General features: G+C 37.0%; 1 protein-coding gene across 5 annotated transcripts in view; it reads left to right on the forward strand.

Annotated features, from left to right (window-relative positions):
• Window positions 1-19874, forward strand: part of CCSER1 (coiled-coil serine rich protein 1) — a 724845-nt gene that overhangs the window by 279591 nt on the left and 425380 nt on the right. For all 5 annotated transcript variants that reach the window (XM_067297075.1, XM_067297076.1, XM_067297077.1 and 2 more), the window contains exon 6: window positions 1713-1923. In XM_067297075.1, the coding sequence (XP_067153176.1) occupies window positions 1713-1923 (211 nt within the window). The remainder of the gene's footprint in view (window positions 1-1712; window positions 1924-19874) is intronic.

The following is a 19874-nucleotide window of genomic DNA, read 5'->3' on the forward strand; positions in this document are numbered from 1 at the left end:
CACATGGTTCTTATAGAACCAAGGTTAACTTTAAAGTAAAATGCACGTGGAAAAACATCCTTTGTTCTTTCAAAAGATGGCAATACTTAAAATTCAGATTCAAAGTTTTGTGTTGCATGAAATTTCAAATGGAACAGAAAATTTGAACTATACATTAAATGAATAATATTAATTTTCTTCACCACCTATGCTAACATCTTTAATTATAGTGAATTAAATTAGTATGAATATGGGTGTCATATGCATTGCTGTTACAATCCTTTTGTAATTTAGCAATAATTAATATGCCATTATTACACAGTGCAACCACATTCTGAGATTTATTCTTCATTCAGCATTTGTCCTTTCTCCCACTGGTCAAAGAGAAAATAGGTGCAACATGAAAGTTTTGAATGCTTTTCATGCCAGAAATATCCGTAGTGTTTTTACTTATTTTCTGTTCCACCAAGATGTCAAGTTGTCTACTTTTAAATTGTCCCCCATTATTAATCTTTTGGCTGAGTTTTTACAGTCCTCTAGACCACAGAACCATGCAGTTGAGAAGGGACCTGTGCAGGTCTCTGCTATAAGCTCCTGCTTGGAGCAGGTTCAATTAGAGCAGTTTGCTCAGGACCTTGTCCAGCTGTGTTGTGAATATCTCCACAGATGGAGGTCCTGCATTTCTCTGGGCCCCTGTTCCTGTGTTTGGCCTCCCTCATGGTAAAAAAGAAAAAAAAATCCTTATATCAAGTCTGTAATCCTATTATGCTAGTCTCAATTTTTTGTATCGTAGCTTGTGTCTGTTGTCTCTTGTCCTGTTGCTGTGCACCCCTGAGAAGAGTCTGGCTCCACCTCCTCTGTACCCTCCCACTGTAGACATTGCTGTAGACAGCAATGAGATCCCTTCTGCCTTCTCTTCTGAAAACTGAACAAACCCAACTCTCTGAGGCTCTCCTCATATGTCATGTGCTCCAGCCCCATAACGTTCTTATTAGCCTTGCTCCAGTATATTAGTCTTTCTTATAGATGTCTTGCTCTGATAATAATGGAAGATAGTATGTCTGTAGAACAGGATTTCAGGTGCAAAAAGCATAATAATGGTATTCCTTTACCTCCAAAGACCATCAAGATTTGTCAGGATCTTTCCATTGTCTTTAATGGGTTCTCAGCCAAAACCTAATCTTGTTTCATGTCATGTTCTGCTTAAATAGCTTCAATGGTAACTAAACTTAAGGGTGAGTAAAGATTAATTAAATTTCAAATTCCAGCTTATAGAATAACATGGTCATTAGGCCAGTCCAGAAGGGAATATTTTCTTTGTTGTTTTTTCTTTCTTTCTGAGTTTCTGAGTCAAAGCATATGGAAGAACATGATTAAGCTTTTGAAAGTGCATGCAGATTGCGCAATTACTGATTTTCTCATAAAGCAGAACTCAGGCAGAATATACCCATAGCAGTCGGGCCCATAGGGTATTTCGTTTTAAGAAAATGGCTTTCTTCTGAAGGGCATGGGAGAGAGCTTGGTTTCAAATCCTTTAGAAAATGACACTTTCTAAATGCACATTTTATTGCTAAGACCATATGGTTATATGTACATTATAAGGGCCATTCATGATAGCAGTCTCAAAAAGTGAATGTGTAATGCCTCTTTAAACTCAGAAGTAAAAGCTGAAAATCATTGGTTCTTTTTCCTTTTCATATTTCAACGTTGATCTTTCTGTTTTCTCTTGTAAGGAACCTATCCCTGAAGTTATCAAAGGAGGTGGACCAAGGAGAAGCCAGGTACCCTCGTGTCAGCCAGCTGGCTGGCAGCCCGTCGGTGGAGTGGCCTTTTACTGGTCTGGAAGAAGGGGGAGGCATTGAATCTTTGCCCTTCAGACTGATGTTGCAGGACTGCACAGCTGTAAAGACATTGCTGCTGAAAATGAAGAGGGTTCTTCAGGAGGTAATCACTCATTTATTAAATTAAATTAATAGCTTGCAGGATTATTGAGCTAAGCAGCAGAAGGGGGTCAGAAAAATATTATGGACTTGATGTCTTTTAATATGTCTTCAATATATGGAATTGGTACAGAAGTATTTCTTTTGAGTGTCTGAAACCCTGCAACAACTTAAGAAGTTCTACTCCAAGTGACCACTGGTGTAAAAGGAAGGGGGACATGCTATGAATCAGATTGGAGCAGAACATCTTGTTCATTATTTTATTTTGTTATTCATTGTTCTATTTGGTGTAAGTCTATTTCTAGATTGTATTTTATATCTTCAACCTATAGTGATAAATAGTGCCTCAGTGTGGTAAAGTTCAGAAAGCTTATAACGATACCAGAATTTAACTGATACTGCCATCTCTCTGTGCAGAGAAGTAAAATCCTCTTAAGCCTTAACCAAAAAGGTGGGGGGATGGAATGGGTGGGCTGCTTTAGATTAAAATAAATTGTTCTATTGTTTGCCTCTCCTATGTTAGAGATTTTCAGTTTTCTCTCTGCATTTGCTGTTGAATAGGAGGTTATATGCAATTAATTCAGAGGAGAGTTGCACAAGGAAAGAAAATGCTCTTCTGAGTATTTTAGAAGTATTAATGTTAAAGGTTACTAGCTTAGGTTTCATAAATGACAGATGAAATTAGATTTCTCAGGCCATTCTAACAATTTTGAGAATGCTGACTTGTTCACTCCTGCTGTATTCTCCAGCCTCCCTCATGAACTGTGGAAGTATATTGAAAATTTTATTTTGCATTAAGTTTCCTTTAGAATTTTAGAAGAAACCAAATTATTACTGGTATTTTCTGTCATTGTCCAACTGTGGTGCTATGACACAGATTAATTTATGACAAGCTTTCATTTTTGTGTCAGTGTACCACAGAATGATGTTCTTTGAGATCTACAAGAAGGATCTTTTTTTGCTGTTTTGGTTGTACAGTTCCTGGAAATACAGAATAGTTCAGGTTCTGAGGACTCTCTGGAGGTCCAACGCTCTGCTCAAGCAAGGCCAGGTTAGAACAGGTTGCTGAGGGCCTCGTCCAGTTAAGGTCTTGGTACCTTAATGGGAATTCCACAGCCTCTTTGAGCAGCCTGTTCCAATATTTGACTGTATCATTGTAAACTTGTTTCTGTAATATCTGATCAGAATTTCCTTTTTGCAACTCCATACTATGATGAAGTGCTATTCATTTAACTGAGACAGTTAAACACCAAAATAAGACGTTGGCAACATTTTTTGGTCACTCCTTGACCATCTGTATCTGAGTCAACCAATTGTTGTCCTATCTAGAAGATTTATTAAAGGTTTAACTGTGATAGTTATCCATTAGTCCTCCTCAATAGCATGTTTTTGCCAGATGGTCAGCCCCATGCCTTCCGGTCTCCTTCAGTCACTAGAGGCTTTAAGCTGTTGAACTTCCTTATGACCTTCTGTTTTGCTGAATCCAGAACTGAAATAATTAATTCTCCATAACTTTGAGCTTATATAGTATCAGGGAGTAGAGTGACTTTAAGGGTTCTTGTTTATTGTGCAGGATTTATAACCCTATTGTAAATGCAAATAAATAATAAAAATTATAATATCGCATGGCATATAAATTGTGCTTCAGCTGGTACCATTGATAGCTTGCTTCTAGTTTGACTACTTCTGTTTTGCTCAAAAAGGTGTTTCTCACTCTAAAGGTAAGGATGAGAATTTTATTTTTAACTTACCAAATTCCACTACCTGTGGGTATGGATCTACTGTGATTTTCTATATAGAGATATGCCGTAGTCTATAGTACATCACGTCTACAAGCATTCACCAGGTGATCTATATGAAAAGAACACAAGATAGTTCATGTGAGCCAGTTACTAAATCCTCCTTAGGTAACTTGTATCCATTTTTCTTCTTACTCATTCCTTCTCCTTTTTACTCCGTTCTTTGTACCATGGAACTTCCAACTCCCCATCTGACTGTAACACAGTGTAATTCTGCTCTTTTTCTTTTCTGATTGTCTTGCCTGTCTCATGAAATAAAAATGGTCTTTTCTAATGCTACAGTTGGATATTATATATGGTGTGTATGTGCTGTGATTTACCTCCTAGTTTTTCCATCACCTTTAAGATCTTTTTTTGTTTGTTTAATCAGTGACTTGTATAGTGTCAGTGACAGAAAAGGTATGGAACATGGAGTATACTTTTTAGCAACCCTACATGAGAAATAGCTATTTGATATGTAATACACTCCAGTTACACTGATATAAATTCAAACACTAATTCTTAAAACAAAAAATAATTTTTCAAGGTCGTTTTTAAACTACACAGTCTTCGTATCTCCATAAAGAGTAAAAAAACCCTGTCCATTATACGGTGGGTATCATCCATGGTATAACTGCAACAGATTAAAAGAATAGTAACAATAAAATAAAATACTTACAAACATCTTTAAAACACATTAAAATATGTAGGAAATAAGCCAAGAATGGAATACGATTGCAAAGAACATTAGGATCCCAGTTTAACAGTGTGAACAACCAAAGAAAAAATGACCTTGCAATATATTACGAATTGATACTGGAATTACACAACTTGATTATCTTCAGAAATACAGACATTTGTACATTTATGTCACTTCTAAATTATTAGTGAAAGATTCCGGAAAAATATAATTCAATCAAATTGAAATATTGAGTAGAAGAATGTGACAAATAAGTCATCTGAGCATATTTGGTAGGCAGTTTCCATGGAAAAGGTACCATACTTTTATTGTAACTAGATGTAATTTCTTCATCCAAAAACTTCTGCCCCAACCAGTGTTATAAATCAAACTCACAACAGTATAGAATTAAAAGACGTAAAAGAAAAATTCTTTCCTTGCCATGGAATTCTCATGCACATTTAGGCCTACTCAGACATAGTCTCTGTCAGGTTTACATGGTATAGAAGTGAAATATTTTATGCCTAATACAATATAAAATAAATATATTTGTTCTGAAGAATAATAGTATGTCACATACTTTAATCCACTTTAAAAAATATATAAAGCATGCAATCTACATGGGAAAAAAATCTACACATGAATTATCAGGAAAAAGCTGCAGTATTTCTGTTTTATAGCTGATGTTATCCATAGAAAAAGAAATTACAGTAGTGTATACCTCTTTATTGAACAATAACATATTAATTGAGTTAAAATATTAGCCCTGTTATTCAATATAATGATTCTTCTTAAGCACTAAGTGCCACGTCTAAGAAACAATTTAATTATGATCTGGCAAAATGTAATACCTGCTAGAACAATATGCTATTTTTTGTTGCATTGCTTGTGATTGAAGAATTTATATGGAAAAACTACATATAATATATGCAATACTGAGCCGTGGGCTTATAAGGCTGTGAGTTTAGCTTATTAGTCTTATCATGCAAAGGGAAATTGAAGACATGGCAGTAACTGGCAAGACTGAGAATGTTATTAGGTAATATATTTAGTAGAAGTCTAATGAATGTTCATTCAATTACAAGAATTAATTACCATTTCACTTTTAGTGAAAAAGCATTGAAAATGTCTGCTAATAATTCTTTGTAAGTTCAGCCATGTAAGTCTCATAAAGCAGGATGTCCCCAAATGCTTTGAGAAGCTCAGTGAACAAAGCTGAAGATCATCTGGAGGACCCTAGCGCATGAGGAAACTCCGGGATCCCACAGAAACTGGCCCAGAAAGTGTTTCTGAATCCCCTCTGGCAGCTTTTTCTCATGGATGTTCCCTTGCTGACAGACGGGTCTGCCATAAATGGACTAACTGAGACTTGTGGCCGGCAAAGTTAGTTTAGTGAAAAAACATTGCCGGAGATGATCGGCACAGGCAGCTTGATAAAAGCCATTTCAGAATATGAGACATTATAGGCTGTTTCGTAGCCTTTCTGGGATTTACAAGTAGCTCTTGATCTCCCTTTTCTCCACCACAGTGCTGTTTATTGAACCATTTGTTTCTCAAGGTCTAGTTGGTGTTGACCTTTGTTCAGTAATAACTAGCTGACCCTCATACGAAAAAGCAGAAAAGAAGGATGGGGAGTTGGATGGATAAAAATCCTGCCCTCAGAAATGGAGTCCTTATCTTCCAGTTTGAGATGGGTATCTGCATTCTGAACTGGTCCTCCAAATCAGAGTCTGTGTCATTATCTTTTCTCCTCCGTGTACTTTCTACGTTTTATTACATTTCTGGCCACTAATTGGTTGCATATGATCAGTGAGCATCAAAAGCCTCTAAAAAATCAAAATGTAGCTTCTTGCTCATTTATTGCTGTCAACAATAATGAATATATAATGCCTCTTTCCCAAACAATATATAGACTTTCTGTGCTCTTCCAGATGGGATTGAAATGATTTCTCTCTAATAACTTCTTTATGGTTTGAGTTATAGCTAATTGAGACAATATTTGAAGGCTGGCTAATTGAGAGAACATTTAAGGGCTTTGCCTTTATTGAAACCGTTGGTAGAACATTTCAGGCAGATACATGCGAGGACAAATATTTCAGGTTTGTGCCTGGGAAGAGAGGGGTTTTATGCTGAAATAAACATACAGAAAGAATACAGCTATTTGGGAAAGAATCCATTTAGTCATTGGTAAGGGGTTGTTGTTCCAAGTGTAGGAGTAGGACTTGTTGGTTATTTTGGGCTGAAGCAGAGTGTACCAGTATAAAGAAACTCTTGCCTACTTTTAGACTTTTTTCCACAGGTCACATTTTCCCTGTATTCTTTATGAAGCATATATATTATCTACTGGATAATTCTCCTGCTTTTAGATATTTTTATGAGCCTATTGAAAGTGATCTTACTAGCTGGTAATCTAGCAAATTAAGATATGCTGTCTATGTGTTTATGTAATTTGGAGCATAAATTATTCAGTGTGGTACCCGTGCTTCTTTTGCAACCCTGCAAAACACCATGCAGGCTGTAGAGCTTTAGAAATTTAAGCTAATTGCTACAAATAGCAATAGGAATAAGTCACTCTGGACATATATTACATACTGTGTTTTACTAATTAATCATTTATTTTACTGAGAGAAATCGCAGCTGTCTGTGACTGCTATTAAAATTCAATGTTTCCAAAACAGTGCTTTTAGATTGAGTTAGAAAAAATGAGAACCTTGGAAAATTTTCTCAAAATCACTGTGAGACTGGCCATGATAGTTGCTTGAGACTTAGGGGACAGAGTCAGACCACTTGCTCCACAATTAGCCTGTTGAATGACACTGGCTACAGTACTTCTCCCCATGCATCTTTCACCTCATCAGTAAAATGAGCATAATTATAGAGTCATCTTTTATGCTGTACTTGCAATGTACTGATAGAAAGCACTAAAAGAAAGCTAAGTGTCATTTGCAATATTTTGCAGCCTGATTACGAAGCAATATTGAATAGTTTAACTATTCAATAACTTTAAACTATGTTTTTTAAAGACATTAAAGGATTTCCTGCGGTCCACTGTGAAATGTATTGAGTTTACTAACATTTGTCTGTTAGCCACTTAAGAAGCAATTGCAAGTTTAATACACTGTAAAATACTGCAGGTTTTTCTTCTTTTTAAGTAACTTTGTAATTAGCCAGTGTAGCATTACTGATTTATTCAACAGCTCTGTATTTAATGCAGTCCGTTTTATCAAGTAATTCATGCTGGAAATTGGTAATTCCTTCATTTCATGGTGGGTTGACACTGCATATACCCATAAATTTAAATAACTAATAAAAAAGGTACTAGATTTAGTAATAGGATTTAACTTTATCCTAAAATCACTTTTTCACTTGGAAATACGCATTGGTACACCTTTGCTCAGCTGCTTGCAAAGAAAAAGCAGAACACTCCACTGGCACTGTTTATGTGTGTTTTCTAGTAGCTCCTCTCAGGGTAACTGATAATATTAGGAGTTTGTGACTGTAATCAGATGGTCTCTTCGGCAGCACAGGTGTTTTATTCTAAGATAATCCATTAAAAGTTATTTAATAGTAACAAGGAAAACCAGCATTTGTTATTTGGTTAGACATGCTCAAAGTACAAGAAATCCCTTTTTTTTCACCGTTTTTAGGTGAAGGGTAAAGAAAAAAGAGAGAGATGCATGTATCTTCACACTTAACAGCAGGTGCTCCTGAAGGTGTGCACATCTGCTAACACTCCCTGAGTACCTAATGAGTGTGAGGTTACAAGCTGTGATTGGCATACAGCTCTGCTGCTCTTGGTGTTTGCATAATCACACTAATCTCAGCTCAGTGAGAAGCTGCTCTGAAATGATCGACCTCAGTTATGTGGTTGCCTGTGCCCACCACCACGTCCTTTTGCAGGTCACATTCAAAGCTTTTTTGAGCTACACTTTGAGATTATCTGTCCCAAATGAATACACTTAATATTTAATACTGAAAAATAAAGGGAGACTATTTCTCTCCCCTCTTTTTGTTCCATTTGTTCCACCACTGACCTAGTGGCTTAATCTCTGTAGACTTGCTACATCTGTGTCCTGCAGTCGTATTGAAGCCAGATTCACCATGAAACAGCTTGTCCTCCTACATGTAGAGATCATATTGGTGTATGTACCTTCTCCATGTATTCAGCTGGCATTTGATTAGTTTCTTCCTTGTGTTTTGACATTAAACTTCTGCTAGGGTTCCCTGAATGAAACATTTTCATATGACATTGCAGTGTGCTGCAGATCTGCAGATTTGCCTAGCATGCTGCCCCAGCCTCCTCAGCAGGCAAGTCTTAACAGCACCTTGCTGAGAAGCATTAAAAATAGCAGCGCCATTAATATATAATGGCCCAACATCAGCAGTTCTGTGCAATTGTCTGTGATTAACTTGTGGCCGAAGACCATAAAATTATAAAAGCGACAAAAACGAAACCATTTTCCCCGTTTAGTACTTTCATGGATTTGATCAATTCCTGCAGGTCAGTCAGCTAAATCCCCCCTGACCCTCCTCGGCAATGGAGCTGATCACACCAATTACCTTTTCTGGTAAGTCTGCAAATACTGAAAAGTGCATTGCAAAATAACGAGCAGGCAGTGAAAGGAATTCAGAAGGTGCATGGAAGTCTGCCGAAGGAATTGATTGTACTCAATTGTTAGAAAGAGCTTGTGAGCGATTTTGAGCTAAATGGTGCAGTACAGGTGGTAGATGGAAGAGCTTCTGATAAGAAAGCGAATCATAATGCCAGATCTAACAAGGTTCCCTGTGAGTTATCCAGTTCTTTTAACAAAAAGGAAATGAAAATAGGAGTGGGATGAAGATGAGTGTGCAGCACCCAAGATGCACTGTAATTGGATTTCCTACCAATTCACCGGGATTGTAGTTATTAAAATACCAACCTGTCAAACAGTTTTGCAATTTATAAAGAAGGATATAGTCTGAGACTTACAGATAGTGCCTTTAACTTGAAGTCCAGTAGATTAAAAACAAGAATTATCCTAATTTAAATAGTTTGCCAGTTCAAAATTTCACAATTGTATATTTCTGCCATTTTAAGAGGGTTTTTTTTCCCATCATGATGGGTTTCAGAGACCTCAGAAAAATGACTGGTTGTATAGACAAAGCAGTAAAACTGACTATATGCAACTGTTGCCGTACAGGATGTACAAGACGAATGGAAATGTGTTAGGTAAAAGTGTAGGTCTAGTTTTCAGAGAGTGGAGGGTCAGCTGAGCATGTACTTACACATTTAAATATTTGTGTTTGTATATGAGCATATAGATGCTTTGGCAAAATCTAGCTTTAATCTCTTAATTAATTGTCCCTTATCTTTCTTCAGCCAGAATTTATGGAATAAGCCCTAGTGTAATCACAAGGGAGATTCTCACAGTTCATAACATGGATCTTGGCATAGCTCTGTGCTGCAGATGTATTTAATGTTTCCTGTGCACAGTGCATACCATTACTTTGGGAAAAGATTCACTGAATGGCTTGTAGCCCAGATTATCAGTATAGTGCTGATCATTTTCGTAGTGGAAGAAAGAAAAGACACAAAAACTGTAGCGATGCCACGCTTATATAAATTCAGGAATTTGGCCAAAATAATGCTTTGATTCTGTGCAATCTGGCTCTCCTTTAATTCATGAAGATCAAGTGATTTGTTTGAAGGGTAAAATGATGGTTCCCAGTGACAAAAAAGAAATCCTCCCCTTTGCACTAGGAGTCACACATCTGGGACGTTTTCGACACCTGTTTTTGTAATTGTCCAGAGCTGGTTTTGGTAGGAACATGTAGTTTTTATGAACATGTGGTGTATATAGAAGAAATACTGCATATGTCCAGTATTCTGTATTTCTCTGCTTTATATATTTTGCTATTATAAATACAGCAGTTCTCTGCCTGCAGTCAGAGCCTCAGCTGGATGTGAGAAAGCAGAGGTCCCTTTAATCCAGCTGGTACTTGGAACCTTTTCAGAAAGCTACTCTCTTCATCTTCCCTTTCACTTAGTTTTTCGTGTTCACTCTGAGTTCCCCTTATAGAAACATTGATCATCTGTGTGATTAAGAGCTTATCAATGAATAATGCAAAGTTAGCTCACACCTGCAATTATTTTTTAAATAGAAACAGAAACTTTAAATATAAACTGAACTTCATCTGTTTTCTTTCCTGGACTCAATAAAAATATTTGGGAAGTTGTCAGGTGAAAGCATTCTCCTCATATATAAGCCTAAAAGACAGGATTCTTCTTTTTATCAGCAGTTCTCATATCAAATCTGTATGAAGATAATTCATCTAAGAGCAAAGATATGCTCAGAAATAGCTGACATTGCCTCAGTAGAAACTGAGCATATCAAAAAACAGCTAAACAAGGATGCAGTTTGATGACAACTGCTTTTCTTATCTCTTTTAAGCAGGATAGAGATAACTAGAATGAATGGCTAAGCCACAATCACTTATATCCTAGGATTTTTCTTCCCCTTAAATGGGTCTCTTTTTGCTATTCCTTTTGGTGAAACTATTGCCCGTTTTGAGTATGAAGAAAACAGGTGTGGCTCTCAGGTCACAGCTGTAAAATGTCACTGTGGAAAACTGAGGATCAGGTTTCTACTGCTTGCCACTCCATGCAAATTCTCTTCTAAAACTGCTCTTCACTTTGGGTTTGAACTATATTATGAATTTAGCTCAGGGATGAAATGAATGTTTGAATCTCCAGTGTACAGCTATCCAAGACCTAGTCATCTGCATAAGACCTCTGCTACTATTAAGCTCTTGTCAATGCACAGGGAAAGCAAGCATTTTTTGTGTGAGCCTTTTGCTATAAGCACGAATATTTCTCCCTCTCTTCAGTGCTCAAACCCTGGGAGGTTAGGAGACCTAGCTGTCTTCCTTTCCATCTTCTCTACCTTTAGCTCATGATGCAGCACTGGATCAGATGATTTCTTAACCCTGTACTCCTAGCCTGTCCGATTTTCACAATCGCTTATGCACGGTGCTAAGGAACAGCGAACGCTTTCAGAATCAGACTAGCATGGTGTATGTAGAAAGAGAATGCTTAGTGTGTCTAACTGTATTATAGATAAAAGATTTATTAAATTCATCGGGTAAAATCTAAACAAATCAGAGTTGTTAATTATTTGGTATTATTCATGTGGGACCTTTCCTGATTTGCTCCATCAGCAGGAAGAACTTTGTATTCGTTCTGGGTAGGCTACTTTGACATTTAAACAGAAAGCTAGCTGCTTTAGCTTATTCAAGCTGAATGTTCAAGGTAAAATCTAAGATAAGCCAGAATGAAAATACTGTTAATCGCATTGACCTTTGTAAAACTGGTCAACTCTCGTAAGTATAAATTGGCTAATTCTCTTTTTCATTAAAGATCTCATTGAGAACTCATTGAAGTAATGGAAAGCTGTGTATTGGTGTTAGAGAGCTTTGGATAACTCCCTAAATGAATAATACAGTGACATCAAAATGAATTTGTATTCGTAGTTTCAGTTTGTATGTGGTTGCAATTATAATTTGAACACAAATGGTGATGCTGGCCTGCCTTTTTTCTTCGTGACTGTGTGTGTGTGTGTGTATGTTTCTGTGGGTAAAATGCAAATGTATAGCTGTATATTATGTAGACACTTTTATAATAATCAAATTAATTATGAAGATATGTGTGTCTGTGTATGTGTATGCACACATGTGTACAGTTCTTACAAATATATCTAAAACAAGCCCACTCTTGTCTCTCGGTAACTAAAGTGATGGTGGTAAAAAAATTTCTCTATCCTTTTTTTTTGAGGTATTGAATTTGCTGCTAAAAACCCAGGCAATGCTAAGAACTTGTCATATAATTCTAAATCTTTAAAAAATATTTTTTAAAACCTATATTTCTTAGACTGTTCTTTAGATATTGACCTTTCCTACGTCATTCCATCTGTCATTGGACTATTCTTTCATGACTGACTTTCCCAATGAATGTGAACTTTTGTATATTTGTTCTGACCTCTGTGATGAATGTCATTCTTAGTTATGCCTTTTTTATTGAGCTATCATTATGTTTTGACAGTGCAGATTTCATTTGTATATTTTGTCTCGCAGTTTTGCCTATTACATTTTACTGTATAGTGTAGTTTTCTGGTACAAGGCAATATTTGGATGTTGCTTTATCATAAATGCATATAATTTGGTAATTTTTCCACACCTTCAGTATCTATCAGTTTACCTCATGCTCATTCTAAATGTTGTGGCAGCTTCTTGGGCAATTTAGTAGATCAAAGTATGATCATTTAATATTTGTATCCCAGATTTACTTGTAATTTAATTATGTAGCATTATTTGGATATTTTCCCTGTATTCTAGCCACTTTGGGACTTACATTACATACTGCTGAATTGGCCAGAAAGTTAAGAATTAATACACAATAGTCTTCTCATTATTTTGACATTATGCAGCTTCCTGCCCTGGCAAAGGGTTACATCTTTTTCTGTAGGAATACTGCAGAGGAACTTAGAGAAACATTTTTAATATCTTGACAGCATTAAGAGATAAAAAAAATGAAGCTGTGTCAACACAAAGTTTCTTTTGTATACTTCAGCAAACTTGGATTAACGTTGGTCCTATAATATTGTAATAACGTAATAATATGTTCTGCATAATGTTTAAATTGATACTATTTATAAGTGATTTTCAGAACTCTGTACTGGTAGCTAAAATGCAGTATAGTCCTACAGACTGTGCTGGAAAACAGTTGAGATTTTGACAGTTTGATAGGGTATGAGTCTTATGGAGCATCTTTCTGTCAGAGCTGGAGAAGGCACCTTGACCATGTCATTTGGTGGCGGAATCACCCCAGGTCTTCAAAGGCAACACTTACTCACGTTCTTCTCATTTGATCTTTAAACAGGACTGGGATATAAATAGATGTATGGTGAATCTTCAAGGGAATATTTTCTTGTGCTCAATTTTATCTTTTAAGAGCCCACTTATTTTGTCTGTACCAGGGCTACAGTTTAGATCTTTGTTCCATTTGCTATGGAATCGACATGGAAATGAACCTTTTAATGTCCTGGGATCTGAAAATGTGTATTCCTTTCGAGCTGTTTCAGTGTGTCCAAATAATCAAAATGTGTATTCCTTTCGAGCTGTTTCAGTGTGTCCAAATAATCAAAATCTGCATGGCCCTAAACTTTTTTTTTCACTCATACATTCTTTCTGGGAAATGCAGTGCCAGGAATGATTAATAGCTTTATTCATGTGTGTCATTCAAGAAGGCATTCTGTGTAAATTACACCAGAAGAACCCTTCAATGTATCCGTCTTTTGGTTTTTAATGTTAAATTTCAAATTCCTGCCATGCTCTGAAATGTAGCTGGGCAAAAGGAAAAGTGCAGAAATTGGAAGAGGAGAAAAGTGGTGAACTAAGAACTAAATGCGTGCAATAGAAATGCTTCTCTGGAAGCCTGTTGTTTGAGCTAGTCTGGCACCCTGACAGGGCTGCTTCTGTACTTGCTACTTGCTAAAGCAAATAATTCATCCTGACACTAACCTTGCCAGTACTGCAAGAATCCTATTTCACTAGAGATTAACAACTTCTCCCTTGCTTCTGAGGACAAATATGCTTTATTTCTTGTTTCTGGATCTTCTTGTCATCTGTCCTACTGGTCTTGCTTTGTTTTGTGGGTGTATGTGTTTCAGCAAGTATTTTCTGAACTCTTGTAATAAGATCTAGTAACTGAGCTTTTTTGCTTTCTTGAGGTTTGGTGATGGGTTTTTTTTGTTTTTTTGTTTTGGCAAGGGAACATTGCATCTTGTGAGAGTTGAACCTCTGGTCTGTTGTCCCAAATACTGCTAGCATTAAAACGTTCCTCATTCTAGCCTCCCAAGATCTATACTTAACGTTATCTCCTGATATAAGAATGTGAACTCCAATGCCAACAGAAAGGTGGAAGGCAATGGTCTGCGAGAACCGTTCTTCCAAATGGGTTATAAAGCAATAGCTTGAAGTATTCATATGCTGTATGCTGAAATTCTCAAATTACCCACTGTAAAATACTGGCTTTCAGTGAGATATGTACTGATGTTGGCAAAATGTAATGTATAATTTATGCAGTTCATCTTCAGATTTGCAATTAATGTGTAAGAGATTTTCTCGAGCCATTGGGTGATCAAAATCTGCAGTACTCGAATGCAGTGCAAGTCTGCCCCATGTGTGCCAAGGTACTTAAGAAAACAAACCAAGAAACCCAATTGCAAACAAAAGAATCACATAGCCTGCCTTGAAAATCTGCCCTTATGCAGATTATTAGGCATCCTACAATAATGGTCTGAATTCTAACAGTAAAAAGCTTTTGTAATTTGTAACATCTTTTACTGTAGTAAACTTTTACTATAGTATTCGTGTCAGATTAGCTGCATAGTAATGTCCTGTAAAAATGAAGTGCATGTCACAGGAGAAAATGTACAGTAGGAATTCTAAAAGTACACTTTAGCCAGTGACATTATTCATAAATCTTCTTGTTCATCATCCATAAGGTAACAGGTTCACTCAACTGTTTTTTGAAGGAAAAAATATCGTAGAAGGAGCAAAGAAGAAAATATTGTGAAGAGAAGCTAATAATTATATAATGTACAGGATTTATTCTAAGTTGAGGGTTGCTTGGTAATGAAATTGTGAGTGTTAACTTAAAGCAAGATGTGTTTTTCGCTTCCCATATTAGGTTTTAAGGCTGAGTTTTACTTAGAGCAGTTTCTGCCCAGCAGAACACATCGATAGCTCGTAACATTGGCAGATAGAGGAGAGGATGTTGTGCACCACTGGGTACGAGCAAAGTGACTGCTTGTACCAAAGTACGATGTTCAGTTTCACACCATGCTTGACAGACAGCTGAAATTAAAATAACATTAATGAAAACAGGGCTTAATTTTTAAGACAGCTCAAGCATTTTGTGTATTTATCTGATTTTATGTTGAATCATTTGAACAACTCTTAATTTCCACTGAAAACAAATCTGAAGTCTGCTGTTCTTCTCAGCTTCAAATAGTAGCCTGCTTCATGCACTGATCTTACAGCCTAAATAATCAAATAATCACTTTTGCAGTTTTTGTCATGGATGCCTGACTTCCAATTTTCTACATGAGTCCAACACATAGCAGCTCAGCTGTAGCGTGACGTAGAGGCCTTCATGAAACCAAGCTGAAGCCAATCTGGCAACTTGAATTTGCAAGCTGTAAAACAGCCAGCACACAGCGGGTGGCACTCCTCAGGCTCTGGCCGTCTGAAAGGGCCCATAGCGCCCACCTGAAACAACTATCCAAGCTGTATCGCCACACAAAATAACTGAGATTCTGCGCTATGGCCTCTTCTACTGGCAATGTCTCCTGCTTCCGTTCTTGTATCTGAAGCAAATGCCTACCTAGCTATTCTGATAATGGCGAATGTACAGAAAAGAATGTTTTTGAAACAACTTGGATTTAAGCAACATTAAATAGTGGACTTAAACCAGTGATTATGGTGCTTTAACTTCTGCTGTAGTAGATCAAAAGCAAACGATGACTATGAATTTATAGTTACGTTCCTTTAGCTGCTCTGCTACTGAACATTTTCTCCCTCTCTCCCCACCCCATCAGACATCCAAAAAGTACTGAAGACATGGTTCAAATTTGGAAGGCTAGGAGTTTCAGATCTCCACAGTTTGACCGAATTTCCACATACAAGGCCTTCATGGGCATTAAGACCCTTTTATATCTGTGTGCGATACTATTTCATTCTCAGCACAGAAGTTTGTTTATAACTCTGTTCTTTTGCCTACTCACAGTGAAATCCAGCCATATGGAGAAGGGAACAATCATCAGTTTTATTTTGAAAGTCTGCCCATTACAATTGTTTTCTGTTTTGGGCTTGACCGTGAAAAGATCCTTACCTGTGAAAATTAAAAAGCTTTGTTGTTGCTGTGACTGGTTTGATTGATTATAGCACAGAACTATTAAAATACGAATTTGCTCAAGCTAGTTCTATTTACAAAAATAATCTTCACCAGTAACTAGAATAATTATTGTCATGCTTTAATGTAGTTTTAAGAGTTTCTCAAGCCAAATCAATTCCTGAAGTTAGATGACTGCAAAGATAAAGTTACGATGGCTGCGTGGCTCTGACACTTACTTCCAGTGTGCCGTTGCATTTTAGGTCTCACTTTGGACAAAAGGCCCATTAAGTCTCCTGTCAGAGAAATGGATGGTGATGTCTTGATCTGCATCTTTCATCTGTGATTTAAACATTCCTCCTCTTCCTTTCGTGAACACTGCTAGGTGTTGTGAACATGTATGAACATATTGCGAGCATTGCAAGATACTGATATCATTTTAATTTGCTCCATCCAGAGGTGATTAATTCATAGCAAAATTACCACTACCATGTATCACTGGCCTCTTGCTCCACGTATGCATGCATATCACTTTTTCTAATATCCATCTTTTTCAGTGAGTGTCTGATCACCACCAGAAAATTTTCAGTTGTTTTTTTGTCTTTCTGTATGGGTAGTTTTTTAATAGAGCAGTTTTCTCAGATGCTGATTAGAAGAAGAAATAGACCTGGGAAGAAAAAGCAAACACAGCTTTGGAAAGAAGGAAATAAGAATTATAGCATGCAGAGAACAAAAGGCTTTTGAGATTACCTGAGATCCCTTCTGAGCTTCTTTCTTGGAGAGGATAGATTTTTATAAAATATGTTTGTGTGTGAGATGAACAAGTTGTGTAAAACTTCCAAGAGGCATTTGTAAGTAGACGCTTCTATGTGCTTACAGCTGTTAAACTATGTCCACTGTTAAGTGCCTTCAGGGAGCAGAAGCAGTTATTTTGGAAACAATATACAGGGTGGTGAGAGCTTGGTGATTTATTCTAGTTAGCTGCTGCTCCTTTTTGTTTAAAAATTCTAGCAAATGCTTCCTGTAGCCTTAGTTTTTCACTCTGAAAAAGATAGAAACCCAAGAGATGTTCATCTAGCGCTTTCTCATTCTCTCATATAAAATCGGTTCTGCTTAATACTGAGACTACAGAAGATCAGCTGGGGTAGTGTCAGCCTTTCAGCACATCTACTTGTGGAGTAGCTGGTAAGTGCACTTCTTAGAAGCAGCCCAAGGAAGAAATGTGGTCGCATTTCCTGCCTCGCTCTTCCTTTGGTCTGGGGAAGACCAGACAAGAGAAGCAAACTACTACAGTTCTTCAAGGAGGGAATCTTATTTCCTACACAGTGCCTGTCCTGCACTGACTGCAAGTTGGTGAAACTAGACCTCTGCCTTCTCTTGATATATAGTTTCAACACCTATTTGGCAGGAAGGGAGACTTCACTGGGCAGTCACCAAGGGAGTTACTAGACCTGAACAATTTCTGAGTAGGTCGAGTAAGCTTGTAGGAGGAAATCGTTTGTTCTTCTACATGGCTGAGAATGCACCAGCAAGATCTGACCTTCTGAGATTTCCATGTAACATTCAAATTAGGCAACAGATGCTAGCGTGCAAGCCATTTGCAGACATGCAGAGCAAAAAAGAGAGTTTTTCTGAAGTTGCCTTTGAATGTATAATACAAATGTGCTTGTGTATTTTTCCAGTGTATGTGGGAGTGATGATCACAGATTTGTCACATGCACGTTTACCTTTAGATATTGAAGAATACACGAGCTAGAACAAACAACTAACTAGACTTTTCTTCCTACAAGGAGAGCCAGCATTCATGAACATATGTCCTACTTACACTTCCAAATGAAAAGCCTTCTGAAATGGCGAACATGTTTCCTGTCTGATGCTGACACAGACGTTTTCTGATGCTTACGAGCACATTTGCAGATTGCAGAGCCAGGAAAGTTTCACAGCATGACAGACCAAACTCCAAACACTGTTGCTGAACACAGAGAAAGATGAAATTATCCTTTTTTAAATTTCTGTCAGTCATTATACATGATGGCAAACTTCAACTTAAATTGGAACTTGGTGGAATAAAAATAGCTAGGAATAAAATTAAAATAGAGTATAGTGGAACTAACCTCTTTGAATGGGATACCATTTTCATAAAGTTCTAATGAAAGACTTAGAGGTGGCAAAATATATCACTTTCAGTCAGGAGAAAGATTGATATCCTTAAAATGTGTCTTATCTTGCCAAAAATAATCTTTATGCTAATGGACATTCCTTATAATATTGCCTATAGGTAATTAGAAATTATGAAAGAGGTCAGGAGACCTTGAGTTCACATTAATAAAGTAGTAGAGTGAGGGAGAATTGAGAATAGCTAATGTGTACTGCTGTCTGGCAGACAATATGAGAGATTGTTGAAAGGATATTTAATTTTGATGCTAAATCAAAATTGTGGTAGAAAATAGAAGACAAACTTTTTTTAAAAGAGGGATAAAATTAGATCTTCTTTGGCTGTTTTTAATGATAGGTTCAAGAATAGTAAAGGATCTTTTTATAGCTGCTTCCCTCACTGAGAAGAGACTTCTAGATGTGGGGATATTTGGGTTTGGTTTTCAGTTTGAAAGACTGTAGTCAGAGAATGGAGAGGAAAATCCCTCAGTATATGAGTGGTGAAAGAGAATGTTACAGGCTTTAATATAGCCGTAGAGTGGTAAGCTGTGGGAAAATGAAAATTAAATATATCTGTCCTTTATATCCTTATCTGACTATAAAGAGTAGACTGATAACCGTCCTTCCTGAAGGAGTTTGCAAATAGGTACATGGGAAGGAAATGAGTATACACAAGCTGAAAGACATTTTTCAAGCAGTATTAATGTATAATAGGGACTTATAACTAAGGGGCTTTCATGGAGCTTTTTGTTTATGTTCAGATGAGAGACACTGAGCTCTGAGAAACACAGTGCTAAAGACGGTAGTGTGAGGCCTCAAGCTTTTTCATGTGATTTCTGTAAATAAAAAAATTACATAGGGTTGAGTGACCAAGGCATGTTGAGTTCATTCATCTGTGAGAAGTTCTGTTCTGGTGCTGTTTTCAGTGGCTAATTCTAGAACTCTGACAGTTTTGGGCCAAATTCCCCGGGTTTGCTGTAACCGTAAGTATATAAGCTTGAACAAAAACTAAAATGATTCAACCAGTTTCAATTTCTTCTGGAAATCCAGAACTTCCACTAGCTTCTCGAATGTAACATGGACCCTATGTGTGTATATATGTACATAAAGATTGAAGGGAGGAGAGAGAGATGCAATTCTCTATTCTATTTTCATAATTCCATACACAGCAAGAAAAATAAAAAATGAATACATGAAGACAAAGATGTGATGAATAATACAATAAAAGCCTCAGTAAGAATTATTCTTTTTGATTAACTATTCTTAAGATTTCCCTTGAAGGTCACCTGTATCATAGTTTCCCACGTTGTTTCAGTTTTTAAGGGGGGTTCTCTGGTGCACCTCCTGAGGTGGCTGCACCTCGCTCTGCAAGATTGTAGCATCCGAGTCCAGAGCGTTTTAGGGGAAGAACCCTG

This window comes from Apteryx mantelli, chromosome 5 (assembly GCF_036417845.1).
Source record: "Apteryx mantelli isolate bAptMan1 chromosome 5, bAptMan1.hap1, whole genome shotgun sequence".
Lineage (NCBI taxonomy): Eukaryota > Metazoa > Chordata > Aves > Apterygiformes > Apterygidae > Apteryx > Apteryx mantelli.